Source organism: Somniosus microcephalus, chromosome 16 (assembly GCF_052327205.1).
Source record: "Somniosus microcephalus isolate GS21.2 chromosome 16, FLI_Smic_1.0, whole genome shotgun sequence".
NCBI lineage: Eukaryota > Metazoa > Chordata > Chondrichthyes > Squaliformes > Somniosidae > Somniosus > Somniosus microcephalus.
The window spans coordinates 47044418-47060751 of record NC_141002.1 but is presented as its reverse complement, the minus strand read 5'-3'; the positions used below and the strand labels follow the sequence as shown (position 1 = coordinate 47060751).

Genomic DNA, 16334 nt, shown 5'->3' with positions numbered 1-16334 from the left:
CTCCCTCCATAAGCATATGGAGGGAGTCATGTGGGAGCATAGGTGCAGCCTTTGTGCAGTGCTCGTCAGTGTTTGCAGCACCTCAATGCTGTAGAACACTGACAGAATAACTGTCAAATGATTGTGGACATGGTCCCTTTAAGGGAACTGGCTGATGATGCGTCATCTAATGACGTCATCAGACCCACTTCCTTTTAATTGGCCGGGAACCTCGCAGGGCTTAACAAGACCAATCAAGGGAAAATCCTTTTCACAGAGCAGCTGGAGCCGTGAGCGGGACCGGGACCCGCCAATGACCTCTCCCACCACGATCCCACCTCCGATGGCAAAATCGCGGTCTTAGTTCAATTCAGTGACAACTGTTCTCTTTCAGCCAATGCTATTTCTAACCTAACTTTTCTGGTTAACTAGCTTTGAGCCCTTACTTCGTTTACACTGAAGCAAGTCCAGCTTCTTATCAGTGTGAAACCAGAAACTGGGATCCTTTTAAGTATGAGACCAGAGTGTATAATTTGAGTAGAGCTTCGACTGTCAAATTCATGACAGTGTTGCAGATGTCAATTTTACTCTGGCACTAAAACGCTCAAAATAAAGAGTAAAGTGACCTGATGTCATTCCAAATCGACAGTGGAGAAGATGCCAAGTGGTGTGCTGTTTAGTTTAGGGTGTTAGTAGATAAAATGGTGCCTAGTGTAACTGGATTTAATTTTCTCTGGTCTGACCTTGCACTCTGTGCCTTGGCTGGAGCTGTATAATTATATTTCTTCCTGTTTCGTAAAGTTAATAAAAAAATCTGGCGGCGATTTCACATGCAAATTTTTATGAACTTATTGTCAAGCTGTCAATTCACGTTGCGCAAGATGCAACACATGAGCCACATACAATGCCGTTCTGACCCAATGTGGTGTACACGTGCTCAGATTGTGCTGCGAATTTACAAAATGAGCTTTTGACTTGTTGCGATTATATTACATTTTTACCCAAGACATGGGCTCACTTCCAGTCGTTTACTTCATACCAAGTTCGCCTATGGTTCTTGAAATGCCTTTGAATGGAGGTCAGAGCCTTCTTCATTAGGGAGGAAAGAGAAAAACAGGAAGTACTGTAATGAGAGGCTGCGTCAACCAAGTGGCTTTTAAAAAGTGCCCAGTGGCTGGTTAAGAAGTAGCTCTGCCAGAAGTACAGTAGATGGTTTTCTGTCTGTTCTCTCAGTTAAGCAATTGTGGACAGCCTGCCCTGCCAACTATTAGTTTTTCTCCAGCCGCGTCAGTGTGTCAGCAGCAGGTCTCAGAAATCAGTACGATAGCAAAATACTGCAGATGCTGGAAATCGAAACAACAACAGAAAATGCTGGAAAAACTCAGCAGGCCAGGCAACATCTGTGGAGAGAAATTAGAGTCAACATTTCAGGTCAAAACCCTTTATCAAGACTAAAGAGGCACAGGGAATGAAATAGATTAAGAGGCCAGGCTGGGAGAGAACAAAAGAGAAGAGACATTAAGAGGTATTCAAAACGAGACGAGATGGTGATAGGACTAGTGGAGACAAAAGACAGCTCTAGATTAGGTGTGAAATGCACTGGCAGAATGGGAGACAGCTGCCATGTGGGAGAGGGAAAAAAAAGGGGGGGGGAAACCAAAACAAAGGTGTGGATAAAAAATATAAGTAAAAATGTAATAGGGGCCGAGGTTATGATCTGAAATTGTTGAACTCGATATTGAGTCCGGAAGGTTGTAAAGTGCCTAATCGGGTCTTCCAGTGCAGTACTGAGGGAGTGCTGCACTGTCAGAGGTGCTGTCTTTCAGATGAGATGTTAAACCGAGGCCATGTCTACTCTCTCAGAGTGATGTAAAAGATCCCATGGCACTATTTTGAAGAGCAGGGGAGTTATATATATTTATCCCTCAATCAACATCACTGAAAACAGATTATCTGGTCATTATCACATTGCTGCTTGTGGGAGCTTGCTGTGCGCAAATTTGGCTGCCACGTTTCCTACATCACAACAGTGACTACGCTTCAAAAAGGACTTAATTGGCTGTAAAGTGCTTTGGGACGTCCGGTGGTCATGAAAGGTGCTATATAAATGCAAGTCTTTCTTTTTTCTGCCCCCACTCACCCTGCTCCCCAAATTTTCTGTCCATTGAAATTAATGGGAAGAATACTAACTCAACCAGATGGAGGGAGAGAAGAGTGTTAAGTTGAATTAAGAAGGATGAGGGAGAAGGGTGCTGCTGTGAACTGAATCCAGAGGAGTATTTTTATGAACTGGGGCAGTGTGGGGTTGGATGTGGAAGAGTGACTTTTGAGATAATTTTTGAGTAACAGATAGTCTAATTGGTCTGTTGGAAATACAAACCGTTACTGTGTTTTTCCCTTTCTTTAAGATTAGAAATGATCAGAATGCATTTGTTTTAATGCACAAATTATATTTTTCTCCCGAGGAGGGCATGGCGCTGGACCACCTAGAAATGCTCCACCAATTTTGTGCCTTCAACATTTGGATTTCCTCTTCAGGTTTTTATGTACTAATTTTTTTCCCTCCAATACAAATGAAGGGATGTTGTGTATAATCTACTGTTCACGGTACAAATGCCATGCAACTACTTGTTTTCACAGGTCAAGGCAGTTCCTGAGCGGTCATTTTTTTGGGAGCTGTGTCAGCTTTTTTGAAACTGTTGCTCAGCTTTTGCTATTTTTCTAGGTTGGCAGAAAGGAAGCAGAAAAATAATCTTAAATGGAGTAAAAGATATTCTACATCATACATTAACAGTTAGGAATTTAGGTGTCCATTTATTCTTTTGACTCTGGGCACATGGCCATTGGGAACAGATAATTTGGGTAAATATCTCTGAGCATTTAGGTAGGTGCTCACCTGGGATGGAAGTTACTCGTAGAGTTAACAACATGGATATTCGACTTGGCTTTACCTGATTTTTGGGTGTAAATTAGGTGCACCAGTGCGGAGATCTATTATGCTGTATCTACGCCCACATTATGCATCATGTGTATTTTTGGCAGTGGGGAAAACTGTAGTGTATGTAACCGTCTACCTTTAAGAGACTATTGTATGTAACCGTTCACCTTTAAGAGAACTATTTTAGGTGTGGCACTACTTGTTTGGCTTCTGTATACGGTAATACCGACGGTGACCACACCGGTATATAAGTGCTGTGGCATGATTTATAGGGCAGATTCGCCCTGACCTTTGAATAGTAAAGTCCTGTTGTATGTTACTCCTGAAGTCTGTCGTAATTAACTGCACAACCCACAGACTTTACAAAAACAAGGGCAGGAAGCATCACCTGAATGAGGCAGAAGCTTCTTTTAAATATTTAAATTAGGCTGGGAACATCAAGCACACAATTTCCTGACGTTCGTGCATGCAGAATTGTTACGTTTTTGTGTCTCTTCTAATCCTCTATCCTAGATTGTTTCAGCTCTCATAACTTTGATCACACTCATGGGTGAATGTCAATTCCCCTTTGACAGTATTTAGCCTTGCCTTGAGATATTGGTAAGCTTTTGGCAACATGTTTGTAAAGATGAACTACAAACCCTGTTAGGTATTCACTTCAATCTTTGTAAGTGTTTAAACAAGGTCTAAGTTAAAACTATTAAGTAATTAACTATTAAAACAAAAGAAGAAGAAGCACATAAGGAACATTCATTACATATAATTATAGATTTACAGTAGGCATCCTTCCACCTAGTTCCCAAAGTGGACAAAATGAAAAGATTGAAATTCTAGAAATCAAGTTTACAAATAACTTTTAAATAATAGTGTTTATTTTCTTAATTTTTTTTTACCACTGTGGGAGCCTAATTAATCTAAACTGTTTCTTGGAAATTCAGTATATCCCATGTGCCCAGTTGCAGGAACAGAAAAATTTACATCATTGTGCTGAAATAAGCTTGGTGCAAGAATCTGAACTGCAATTGTTTTTTTTAAACAACTAGAGGTGAGCAATAAAAATACTGCCTTGCCAATGTTGTCCACATCCCAAGAACAAATGAACAAAGTCTTCAGATGCATCCCAGTCATAGTATTTTATGCTTTCAGAGGTATTGCTTGGGCATGCCCACCAAAATGTTATCAACCGTATTGGCAAGCATTGCTACATCTATCTAGGAATGTCCATGGGGAACTGTCTTCAGAGTGTCCAGGTCAGCAGAGAGCCAGATGCAGTTAACATGCACCATAGGACTGTGACAGCCAGGGGCAACACCAGTCAAATGCAGCCTCAAACCTGCTGCAATCTCTGCACAAGCATGCTGCAATACTGGCCTATGGGGATTATTCTGTGGCAAATTGGACCACCTTCTTTGCAATCACATAACTGAGCACCACCTCCACATCAGCAGCCATCAAACAGGGGGTCAAGTACTACGCTGCACCATCACCTGCACCTAGACAATGGGGTTCCTGTCCTGTCACTTCTGCCTTGTCAAAAACTGTCAATGGATTGGAATGCCTTTAAGCCTTTCCTAAGGCTGCAAGGACTTTTGACCCCCTACTTTGATACTTCTTTTAATTGTCTGTATTCCTTTAAGTTTAATATACCAAAATGTTCCACCCCCACTAGGGTGCTCCCTGCACAAGTCCAAATCTGCACTTCGAACAATGCAGAATTATGATAATTGGTTACAACAGAAAATTGTGTGCACGCAGCACCCTTCACTTCTGATTAGCTTTGCACTAATTTTTAACTAAGATCTACCTAACCTTTTCCATTCATTGTCATTCTTTTTCATAATTTTCTCCAGTGATATTAAATTTTCATGTAAATTTTAGACAATTGGAATGGCCATACATAGTCAGATGACTGATTTAGACTCACAGGTTTATGATACTGGTTTCACCATGGTGCAGAATTAGAAAGCAGATTCTCCCTGATCAGCAAGAGAGAGCCAAATAGTTATTATTCAATTAACATTTTAAATATTTTTCACATTACTATTTGAAATGTTAAGTTTATTTTCCCTCTCCCCCTCACCTGCCCCAGGGTGGATTGCTTTGTGACTGAGAAATGTCCTACATAGCATTGTGACGTGTAACTGAGTAAATTCATTCACAGAGAACAAGTGAACTGGAGCATGATGAGGTTTTCATCACAAATACTCTTTTTAAAAATCAAGGAGTCAAGAATAAGTCCAGTTGCAGTGGAAGGGCTGCAACAGTTTTAGCTTAGCTGAGCTAAGGAAGGAGAAAACAAAGTCAGCCAAGACTCTCATTCCTAATTTCTATCCAGTGACCCCTGCGAGTAAGTGTCCTTGTGCGGATACTAGTTGAGGCTCAGCTGTGATACTCCGCCCACCATGATCATGTAACTAACCTCAGGCTCAATCCTGAAGAAAGCTATCAGAGGATTACTCACACCCCACTTTACTGCCTTCTGAGAACAGGGATAAAAGGGAATAACTGTTTGGGGGAGGGGGGGGGGGGGGAAATCGTAATTAATTTTCACATCTTTTAAGTTTTAGACCATTTATTCTTTTTGGATATTGGTGAAAACTGATCACATTATTAGAGGAACTGGCCTAGAGGTACTTACTGACCCCCACATACACTAGGAACTTGAATTAACACACAGATAGCTAAAAATGATGAGACTGATGAAATGACCTGGGTTGATCATCATCAGTACCAAAGCAGTGATCTCACGACGCTGGGGGCAGAAACTCCTCCCAGTCAATTCCCTCAATAATGTGTTCAGCACTGACCAATTAGTTTTATTTTAACTTGAATCAATACAAGTCCCTGAAAAAAATCCCTCCACAATATTAAAGCTATTCTCTTGAACTATTTATTTTAAATGGATACTTTTTAAAATGCCTATGAGCAACATATCAAGGTGCTTAAGCAGTGGGTTGTGCCTGTGATTCCCTACAAGGTGATAGATAGTCTTAGACATACCATGAAATGTTTTGGAAGAAAAGCCAAAAGGATTAATTAGAGAACCAGCTCTTGCATTAAAGTACGCAATAAAACTTGGCAAATATCTAACATACGTTTGTTTACTCCTGCCTTCCAGCTCCTAACAATTAAACTTTGCTGTAATGTTACTATTATTTTTCTTTTTTGCTGCTGATGACTGCCAAGATTTACATGGATGAAAATAATGATTTTGATGAGTGGCAGCCCTTTTTATGTCTTCAGTAGAAACAAACTGCAGACAGACTGGCACTCATGTAAGCTGGCATTAAATACCAGTACATTTGTTGTCAAACAAAATGTCACATTAGCTAAACTGGATTTTAAAGACCATCCCATAAAAATGTGCTGTACTAAACTAAGAGTTACTGCAATGTTATATAAACATATCTAGGTTTTTGCTGCCAGCAACAATCTACTTTATCCACAGTCAAACTGTAAAAAGTGGGTTATGTCATACAAATGTAAAAGAGGACTCCAAGGAGACTGAACTGTACAGTTGGTTAGAACACTATACTTTGTCCTTTCACCTTTGTTTCAATATCGCCTAGATCAACAGCACATTTTAATCACTGGACAATCAGGAATACTGCGAAGCAAGTGTAATGACCTGTGCTCAATTCTCCGATTTGCACTCCTAATGAGTAAGGCTCAGTGCCAGAAGCCTCGCTTCATAAAATGTATCCTCTAATGCATTAGCAAGTATTCAAGCCTAGTTGGTTGGCTCTTTTGCTGCTAAGCACATGCGTTCACTGTAAGCTTACCTGCATTCAAACTCCCTCTGTTTGGACCCATCTGTGCAGGTGTAGAATTTACCCTTTAAATAAAACATAAACAAATAAATATACAGATATAGAATAAGAGGAACAGATTTTCTATTGAACGTTCTTTCCAAACAAAGCAGGGATATGGGGATAGGGTGGGAAAGTGGAGTTGAAGTAGCACAAAGGAAGTTGGCTGTGGTTGTTGGAGGTCATCACTGCAGGAGTTCCTCAGGGCAGTGTCCTAGGCCCAACCATCTTCAGCTGTTTCATCAATGACCTTCCCTCCATCATAAGGTCAGAAGTGGGGATGTTTGCTGATGATTGCACACTGTTCAGCACCATTCGGGACTCGTCAGATACTGACGCAGTCCGTGTCCATATGCAGCAAGACCTGGACAACATTCAGACTTGGGCTGACAAGTGGCAAGTAACATTCGCACCACACAAGTGCCAGGCAATGACCATCTCCAACAAGCGAGACTCTAACCATCTCCCCTTGACATTCAATGGCATTACCATCGCTGAATCCCCCACTATCAACATCCTGGGGGTTACCATTGATCAGAAACTGAACTGGACCAGCCATATAAATACTGTGGCAACAAGAGTAGGCCAGAGGCTGGGAATTCTGCGGCGAGTGTCTCACCTCCTGACTCCCCAAAGCCTTTTCACCATCTACAAGGCACAAGTCAGGAGTGTGATGGAATACTCTCCACTTGCCTGGATGAGTGCAGCTCCAACAACACTCAAGGAGCTCGACACCATTCAGAATAAAGCAGCCCGCTTGATTGGCACTCCATCCACCAACTCGCCAAAGCTCCTTCAACAGCACCTTCCAAACCCGCGACCTCTACCACTTAGAAGGACAAGGGCAGCAGACGCATGGGAACATCAGCACCTACAAGTTCCCCTCCAAGCCACACACCATCCTGACTTGGACCTGTATCGCCGTTCCTTCACTGTCGCTGGGCCAAAATCCTGGAACTCCCTAACAGCATTGTGGGTGTACCTACACCATATGGACTGCAGCGGTTCAAGAAGGCGGCTCACCACCATCTTCTCAAAGGCAATTAGGGATGGACACTAAATGCAGGCCTAGCCAGCGACGCCCACATCCCATCAATGAATAAAAAAAGATCAGCCATGATCTTATTGAATGGTGGAGCATGCTCGAGGGGCCGTATGGCCTACTCCTGCTCCTATTTCTTATGTTCTTATATTCATAGAGAGAGAATTTTATTGCCTACTTCAATAACAAGTACCTCAATGAATCAACCTATTAGTCACAAGTTAGCTACTGGCATCTCGCAAGATTCTGTCTGCATGTGTGACCCCAAGTTCACCATCCTCTACCACTTCAATTTCTCATTCAACACGCACTCTGACCTCTCTATCTTTGGCTTTTTACACTATTCCAATGAAGCTCAATACAAGCTCGGAGAATGGCACCTCATCTTTCTGGTCTTAATATTGACTTTAGCAACTTCAGACCTTAACTTTAGTGCCCACTTTCTTTACGGCAGGAGAAACTGGCAATGCATGATGGATGTGTTTGCATTTCAAGGCGGAGGGGAGAAAGGGTTGGTGCTTGGGTTGGGGAACTGTGCTGGTGGGGCAATCTGCACATTTGCTGTTGATCTGTGTTTTCTTTCCTGGGTTGCTGGATTCTGTTCTATTTTGCCAGCTTTTCCTGTTTCCGTGTCAGACCTGTCACACACACCTTCACAACACCACCTCAGCTATTTGAACATTCCCTGTGTCGGTCAAATGTCTTTAATTTCCTTTATTTATGCTTCTTCCTGTCATCTCATGTTAATATCACTTCATTCATTTAACCATATCCTGTTTTCCATTTATGCATTTTACAAGTCTGTCTACTTCCTCTCTCTCGTATGTGTGTGTTTTTTCCTCTCCCATCCCTCTGTTGTGTTCCTTTATAAATGCTGTTCACCTGGAATTTTTTTTCCAGCTAAAATGAACTATTATAAGTGTGGGGACTCATTCCTTCAGGTTTTAATTGTTGTTGGAGATTTTTAAAACATATGGCCTAGAAATTCAGTATAGCCACGTTTGGGGTGCTACAGCATGGCGTTCGCTAACTTTTCTGCCCAGCGCAACTTAGCGCCACCTTCGCCGATATTCAGTTGCATCGCCCCAAGAGGTTGCTGCTGCGCTAAAGCAGGCGATGCACGACTATCATTAGGCGCTAAGCCGGCGATCCGGGGCGCAAACACCGAAGGCGGGCGCAGCGCAGGTGCGGCGAGGTGCTCATTGAGGGCAGACAGTCAGGCGTCGGTCAGCACATAAAGGGGGAGGGTGGCATTGCTTGGCTGCCACGCCCTGCACCCCTAAGGCAAGGCCTGAACACTGCTTCTGGAACAGCTCCACGCCCAGGAGAATGGAGAAGGCCAGGGAGAGAGCGCAGCGCTTCGGTGAGGGTGACCTGAGGCTGCTGGTTGGCGCAGTGGACCGCAGGTGCCATATCCTCTTCCCTGAGGATGGCAGGAGGCCGCTGCCCGCCGAATATCGGAAAGCATGGAGGGATGTGGCAAACCGGGTCACGTCCAACAGCGTGGTTGGCAGGACACCAACCCAGTGCCGGAAAAAATTCAACGACCTCACTCGGGTTGTCAGGGTGAGTACCCTTTCCAGTATCCTCCTCATCCCTGCATGTGCACCTCACTTTATGGCCAAACAGGTCTGAAAGCCCTAATGGCCAGCCCTCATCCAGCAGCTATGGGACTGTCATGAAAAGCACTTGCACAATCAGGACTTTAGACACAGTCAGGGCTATTCGACCATGGAAGGCAGTGCGGGCAAGATCAGGGCTCGACACTGTACTTAGAGGCGGTCCTTTCTCTTGCAGGCCAAGCTGGCACATAACAGAAGACAGCAGCGACAGACCGGGGGAGGCCGTCCTGACCTGAAACAGCTGAGCGACCTCGAGCAGCGAGTGGAGCGGATCATGGCAGGCCGGCTGAGTGGCCCCGTCACCACTGGAGATGCTGACCCTGTTCTGGGCACCAATGGTAAGGTCATCACCTTTTTGACCTCTCCCTTTCCACTTGCGCCTCACACCAGCATCCTTTGCCACTATCGAACCAATGCAGTGCACAGCAGCACTCATACCTCCCTCGCTGCCGCCCTGTCCTCACTCTAAAGCAACTCTTGTGCCTCCCTGCTTTCAGATGGTGACTCGCCAGGTTAGGAGGCGGCCCCTCAAGCTGGCACTGTGTCCGAGTCAGATATAGAGGAGGAGGAAGAGGAAGCCAGCCCATCAGGGACACCCTCAGCCGAGGCAGCCTATGGCCATGATGGTGACACGTCTTCCCTGGAGGGGAGCAGGGGGGAAGGGTCGGAGGATAGTGAAGCTCCGGGGACCAGCGGGCTGCAGCAACGCGAGAGCGGTGGGGAAGCTCGGCGGCCTTCTCCCTGGAGGGTGAGTGCGGCCTCCAGTCCTGCTAGGGTGAGCGCAGAGGAGGTGTGGCTCCTAGCGGAAATGGGCGCCCAGGCTGAACGCAGGCACACTGAGCTCATGGCTGCAGTGGCAAGGATGCCCGACTCCATAGAGTCACTGGCAAGGAGTGTGCAGGAATTCGGGGCAGCACAGGCCAGGAGTCTGCAACAATTCAGTGCAGCACAGGCCAGGAGTCAGCAGGACTTCGCTGCTTCACAGGCGGCTTCTAGCCAAGTGCTCAGTCGTGCCGTGCATTCACTGGCTGCTGTCATGCAGACACAGACCAGGGCCACACGGGCACTAACTGCTGCCACACTCGTTGGATCGGCCAGGCATCGCCGGGGCACTTGCTGTGCCGCAGCAGACCAGCAGTCTGTGCCTCAGCAGATTGCTGCGCATGCTGCAGTGCTGGCCCGTGCGCGTGCCAATGTATCAGCCGACCAGGGAGTGCCTGTGATCTGTCAGGTTGGCAGCATTCCTGCAGCCAACACGGTCACTCCTCCATTGCAGCTGCCACCAGCTGTTGGACAGACTGCTGCCGCCCAAGCAGAGTTGGAGCAGTCAGCAGCCGGCCCCTCCAGTCCCAGAGCTGGTCCAGGCCGACCCCCAAGGGCATCTGCCGTCTCATCATCTGACCCTCAGCAGCCATCCCCCAGCCTTCCTGCAGCCACTGGGGTCCCATTGAGGAGGAGCTGCAGGGCGGGTAGGGGCCAGTCACGGATGCGAAACGCATCACCCTCGCAGGGGAAAAAGTAGAAGGTGTGGCCAAATGTTTTATTTTACTTATAAAAGCCGAGACTGGTGTATTTGTTTCATATTTAAAGGCCGAGACTGGTATATTTGTTTTACTTGTAAAGGCCGAGACTGGTGTATTTGTGTTTTTGGGGGGGGTTTCTCTCCATTAGTTTGTCATGTGGGAAGGGCACAGAGGTATCACAGTAAAAAAAATTCTTAAATCGCACTGTCCATGCTTTCTTTTGGAAGTCCTGGTTGCCTTGCTCGGCTGAGGACTTGTGGAGTGGCTACATTCATCTTCTGCCATTGGCACAAGCCACTCCCTGAGAGGGGGCCTAGAACCGACTTGCAATAAGCCACCGACGGGCGGCCCTTGCACTTTCTGCCTCCCTCCTGTGCTGGTCCTCCTCCTCCGGTGGTCCTCCAATGTCTGCTGGCAGTGGCTGAGTCCTGCGGATAGCCAGGTTGTGCAGCATGCAGCACACGACAAGGAAATGGGAGACTTGCTCAGGCGAGTACTGTAGGGCTCCCCCGGAACGATCCAGACAGCGGAACCGTTGCTTCAGCACGCCGATTGTTTGCTCAATGGCTGTCATTGTATCCCTCTTCAGCAGGGGTGCTGCGCGCACGGAGCGGGGTCATCAGCCAGGTGCACAAAGGATAGCCTTTGTCCCTGAGAAGCCATCCTCGTGGGTGAGGCTGGGCCTTGAACATGTCTGCCACAGAAGTCTGGCGCAGGATGAAGGCATCGTGGCTGCTGCCTGGAAAGCGGGCATTGACAGCTAGGATGAGCTGCCTGTGGTCACACACCAACTGCACGTTGAGCGAATGGTAGCCCTTCCGGTTGCGGTAATCCTCGGCATTCTCTAGAGGTGCCCGCAAAGCCACATGCGTACAGTCAATGGCGCCCTGCACCATGGGGAAGCCCGCTAATGCTGCAAAGCCCATTGCACGCTCTTGCTGCTTGTCAACGGTCATGGGGAAGGAGATGAACTGACGTCTCCTTCTGAAAAGGGCATTGGTCACCTGGCGGATGCAGCAATGTACCGCAAACTGGGAGATGTTGGAAATGTCCCCAGTAGCGGATTGGAAGGAGCCGGTGGCATAGAAGTTGAGAGCCACCATCACCTTCACTGCCACCGACCGAGACGTCCTGCTCCTCAGCTGTGGCTGCAGATCTCCGCAAAGCAGGTGGCAGATCTCAGTAACCACCGCCCTTCTGAATCGCAGCCTCCGAACACACTGCTCCTCAGACATGTTCAGATATGAGAACAGCTGGCGGTATACCCTGGGTGGGTAAGGCCTCCTTTGCCGACGCCTGTTGCCCCTTCTCCGTCTGGCCATGACTGGCACTCTCTGACGGCGTCTCTGAGCCCTTTGAATGCAATGGAGAAGCCCAATGTTTCCACCCATTGCAGCCCTCATTATATGTTTCCAATCAATGCTATGACACTGAAGTTAAAGACAAGTGCAAAGCTGTGGCCTGAAGCCACAAGTACCTGTGCGAGTGTTGAGCCAAACCAGAAAGCTCTCTACCTTTGTCTCTCTCTCCAAAGATCCGTCTCTCACAAAGAAGGAGTGGTGCAAAATGGATGCCATTTATACTGCAGGAGGAGTCCCCTTTAATTAGCGCCCCCCGCGCCCCGCAGCAACTAGGAACCATTCCCCTCTACCAGTCGCTAGGGGCGCCAGGCGCACAATAGGCCGGCGCCACTGAATTTCCTGTTCGGGGCGCACAAAGGGCGTTGCAGCATGAAATGACGTCAGGATCTGCGCGCGCAGCTGAGCGCGTGCAAAAGTTTTGCGCCGCCACTAAATCTTAACTGAAGTTCGCGAGAGGCGCAGATCGCACTGCGCCCGGGCGCTAGCCGCTTAGCACCCCACTTCTCCTCCTCCTAAGGCGCTAGCGGCTGGCGCAAACAACTGAATTTCTAGGCCATAATTTTTATTTTTTTTGTCTTTTTTCTCTCTCTTAATCTAATCATTCTACCCCTCTATTTCTCTTTCTGTTCCTGATTTGACATAGAATTCACCCACTCTAACTTACACTTCCTTGTTCAGGCCATGTGCTGTTCATTTCATAATCCTTCAATCTGATTGGTTAAGGGGATACACAGTTGTTCAGAGATACGATAGCAAAATACTGCAGATGTTGGAAATCCGAAATAACAACAGAAAATGCTGGAAAAACTCAGCAAGTCAGGCAACATCCGTGGAGAGAAATTTGAGTTGACGTTTCGGGTTTGACCCTTCTTCAAAACTGGAGAGAAAAGGAACTGGATCGAAGGCAGGGCTGCGATCGGACAAAAGAATAAAAGAACCAAAAGAAGTAAAAGAGATTAGAAGCTAGACGAGATGGTAATAGGCTGTGATTAGGTGTAAAGTGTACTGGCAGGGCAAAAGATAGCTGCCAGGTGTGAGAGAGAAACAAAAGGAAAGGGGGGGGGGGAAAAGGAAAGGAGTGGAAAAATATAAGTGAAAATGAAATAGGGGCCGAGGTTATGATCTGAAATTGTTGAACTCGATATTGAGACCGGAAGGCTGCAGACTGCCTAATCGGAAGATGAGGTGCTGTTCCTCGAGTTTACGTTGAGCTTCCGTGGAACAGACCGCTTTGCGGAACACCTCCGTTCAGTCCGTAAGGGTGACCCCGAGCTTCCGGTCGCCTGTCATTTCAATTCACCGCTCCATTCCCACTCGGACCTCACCGTCCTTGGCCTCTTGTACTGTTCCACGGAAGCTCAACGTAAACTCGAGGAACAGCACCTCATCTTCCGATTAGGCAGTCTGCAGCCTTCCGGTCTCAATATCGAGTTCAACAATTTCAGATCATAACCTCGGCCCCTATTTCATTTTCACTTATATTTTTCCACTCCTTTCCTTTCCCCCCCCCCTTTCCTTTTGTTTCTCTCTCACACCTGGCAGCTATCTTTTGCCCTGCCAGTACACTTTACACCTAATCACAGCCTATTACCATCTCGTCTAGCTTCTAATCTCTTTTACTTCTTTTGGTTCTTTTATTCTTTTGTCCGATCGCAGCCCTGCCTTCGATCCAGTTCCTTTTCTCTCCAGTTTTGAAGAAGGGTCAAACCCGAAACGTCAACTCAAATTTCTCTCCACGGATGTTGCCTGACTTGCTGAGTTTTTCCAGCATTTTCTGTTGTTGTTCAGAGATACACCCTGTTCACTCAGACCCCAGATGCCCTGTAGAGGGCGCAGTGCCATTTCCATCTCACACTTCCAGCAACTTGCTATGCAAAATATCATGGAGATTAAATGGGCAAGGGCATGTCTAACAAATAGCGGTTGACCAGTTTAAGGAATTTTTGAGCTGTACTGTTTATTAATATCAGTTGATTGCCTGTGGCATTGCACATGGTAGACCAGAGAATATGGTCTCTTTCTTATAGAATCATAGGGCTGGATTTTGTCATGGGGGCGGGTCAGGTGGTCGGCGGGACCCGCCCCCACCTCCAATGTGAGGCGGGATAATTTAGCGATTTTGCCCTAATTGGTCACTTGATTCCCAGCGTGTGGGAACCCCTGGCCCAATGAGTCTTTTGGTCCTGAAACCAACCTCTGATGATGTAATTTTTCCAGCTGCATTTAAGGCCTGCAAGCAGCCTTGGTTCATTTTCTGCCTTCCAAACTTTTATTTGGGATTGTTCTGAGAGATTTGTGGTGCAGAGATGTCAAGCTCAAGGTCCAAGTCCGCACCCTGCTTTGATGAGGACTCCCTCCAAGCTCTGGTGGAGGGAGCCAGAGCTCAGAAAGAGTTGTTGTTTCCTTCCTCTGGGAGGAAAAAACCTCCCCAGCAGACCAAAGCTGTGTGGCTGCAAGTGGATCAGGAGGTGAGTGCCATCTCAATGTGCAGCAGAACCTGGCTGCAGTGCAGAAAGAGGTTTAATGACCTTCTCTGCACAGGAAAAGTGAGTATGACATCACCATGATCCTCAATCTGTTCCCCATTGCCTCTCATCACCAGCACTCTGCATTGTCAGCCTCCTCCTCCACATCCCACTTGACCCTTACATCCATGCACCCTTAACCATTCCCTCTCTCTCTATGTACACATTCACTTAACTATTCGACTATGCTGCCCTCACACTCCCTATCACTGTTATGCTATGACAACAACTTACAACACACAGGGAGGGCCCTTGGTTTTGGGACCTCACTCCATCTTTGTGTCCTTCTAAGCATCTATTCTATGCACTCTCTACACTCACTCCATCATTCTCACTCAAACTCCACTTGTGTCCCTCATTGCAGGAAAAGAGAGCCCACACTAAGAGGGAAAGGACGAAGACAGGAGGACCACCCTCAATAGCCCAGCTCACCAGCGCAGAGGAGGCGTCCCTCGAGATCGTGGGAGTCGAGGAGGATGCGCAAGTGGGGGACAGACAGACGGGCACATCAGAACAAGCTGGTGACAGAATAGTTTTTCCATCTCTCTCATTGACATTGCATGAGTGACTGATATTGATTCTGATGTTCTAACAGATTTACTTATCATGATCTGCATAATTCCATGTGCATGCAACGTTTATCTTACATATCGAACTCTTTCCTTTACTCCCCCACAGGACCATCGACAGCCTCCCTCCCCACTGTGCAGGAGGAACAGCCTGAGCCATAAGACTCCTCAGAGGAAGCTGCAACCTCTGAGGGCGCAGCATCAGCAGAATTAAGCGCACCCAGCACCAGAGCAGACACTCACACCTCCGTGGGACCTTCGGGACATAGTGTAGTGTTGTCACCTGGTGTATCACAGCTCACAAAGTGAGCATCAGCAGATGATGGAGACAGGGACAGCAACCCCAGAGGACGCCTGCCAAAGGTGTCGAGGCAGGAGCAGCATAAAAGTGAGCAAGGGGCCTCCACATCTGCTGAAGCCACAGGGGAAGCAGCACGTAGGAGCACGCGTAAGAGGAAGATAAAGCTCAAGTAGCCACAAGGGTAGTCACTTTGGTGTTCTGTTGTGTTTAATTGTGAAATGCCATCCTTGACTGAATATTATAAAATGATTTGAATGCAAACTGTTGAAGTTGTGGGCTGTCTCATTTCACAGATGGGACTTCCACATTGATGGCTCAGGGCAACTTGGAATTGTCAGTATGGTGGTCAGAGTAATAGGAAGCCGTAGGTTCTTGTCCATTGTCGATGGTGCGGTAAGAAGGTGCGAGCCAAATGTGTTTGATTGGGCAGCCTAAGCAAATCTGGCCAAGATGAAAGCATCCCTTGCAGCAATGTTCACGCGTGCTGCTGGCGCTGGTTGATGCGCCTCCGCAAGCTATTCTCGCTCTCCTCCTCCTCCTCATCTGAGGAGGCTGTGATGAGCCACTTGTACCTCAGGCAGCTGCAAGCCACGATGCTGTGCCATGTTGTGAAGTGCACAGCAGACCACGACGATTCTGGAGACCCTGGCTGCTGAATACTGCAG

General features: G+C 47.0%; 1 protein-coding gene across 1 annotated transcript in view; it reads right to left on the bottom strand.

Annotated features, from left to right (window-relative positions):
* LOC147106123 (voltage-dependent L-type calcium channel subunit alpha-1C-like) overlaps positions 1–16334 on the bottom strand; it is a 531473-nt gene that overhangs the window by 176968 nt on the left and 338171 nt on the right. Inside the window, exon 22 of the mRNA XM_086008919.1 lies at positions 6700–6752. Within this exon, the coding sequence (XP_085865045.1) occupies positions 6700–6752 (53 nt within the window). The remainder of the gene's footprint in view (positions 1–6699; positions 6753–16334) is intronic.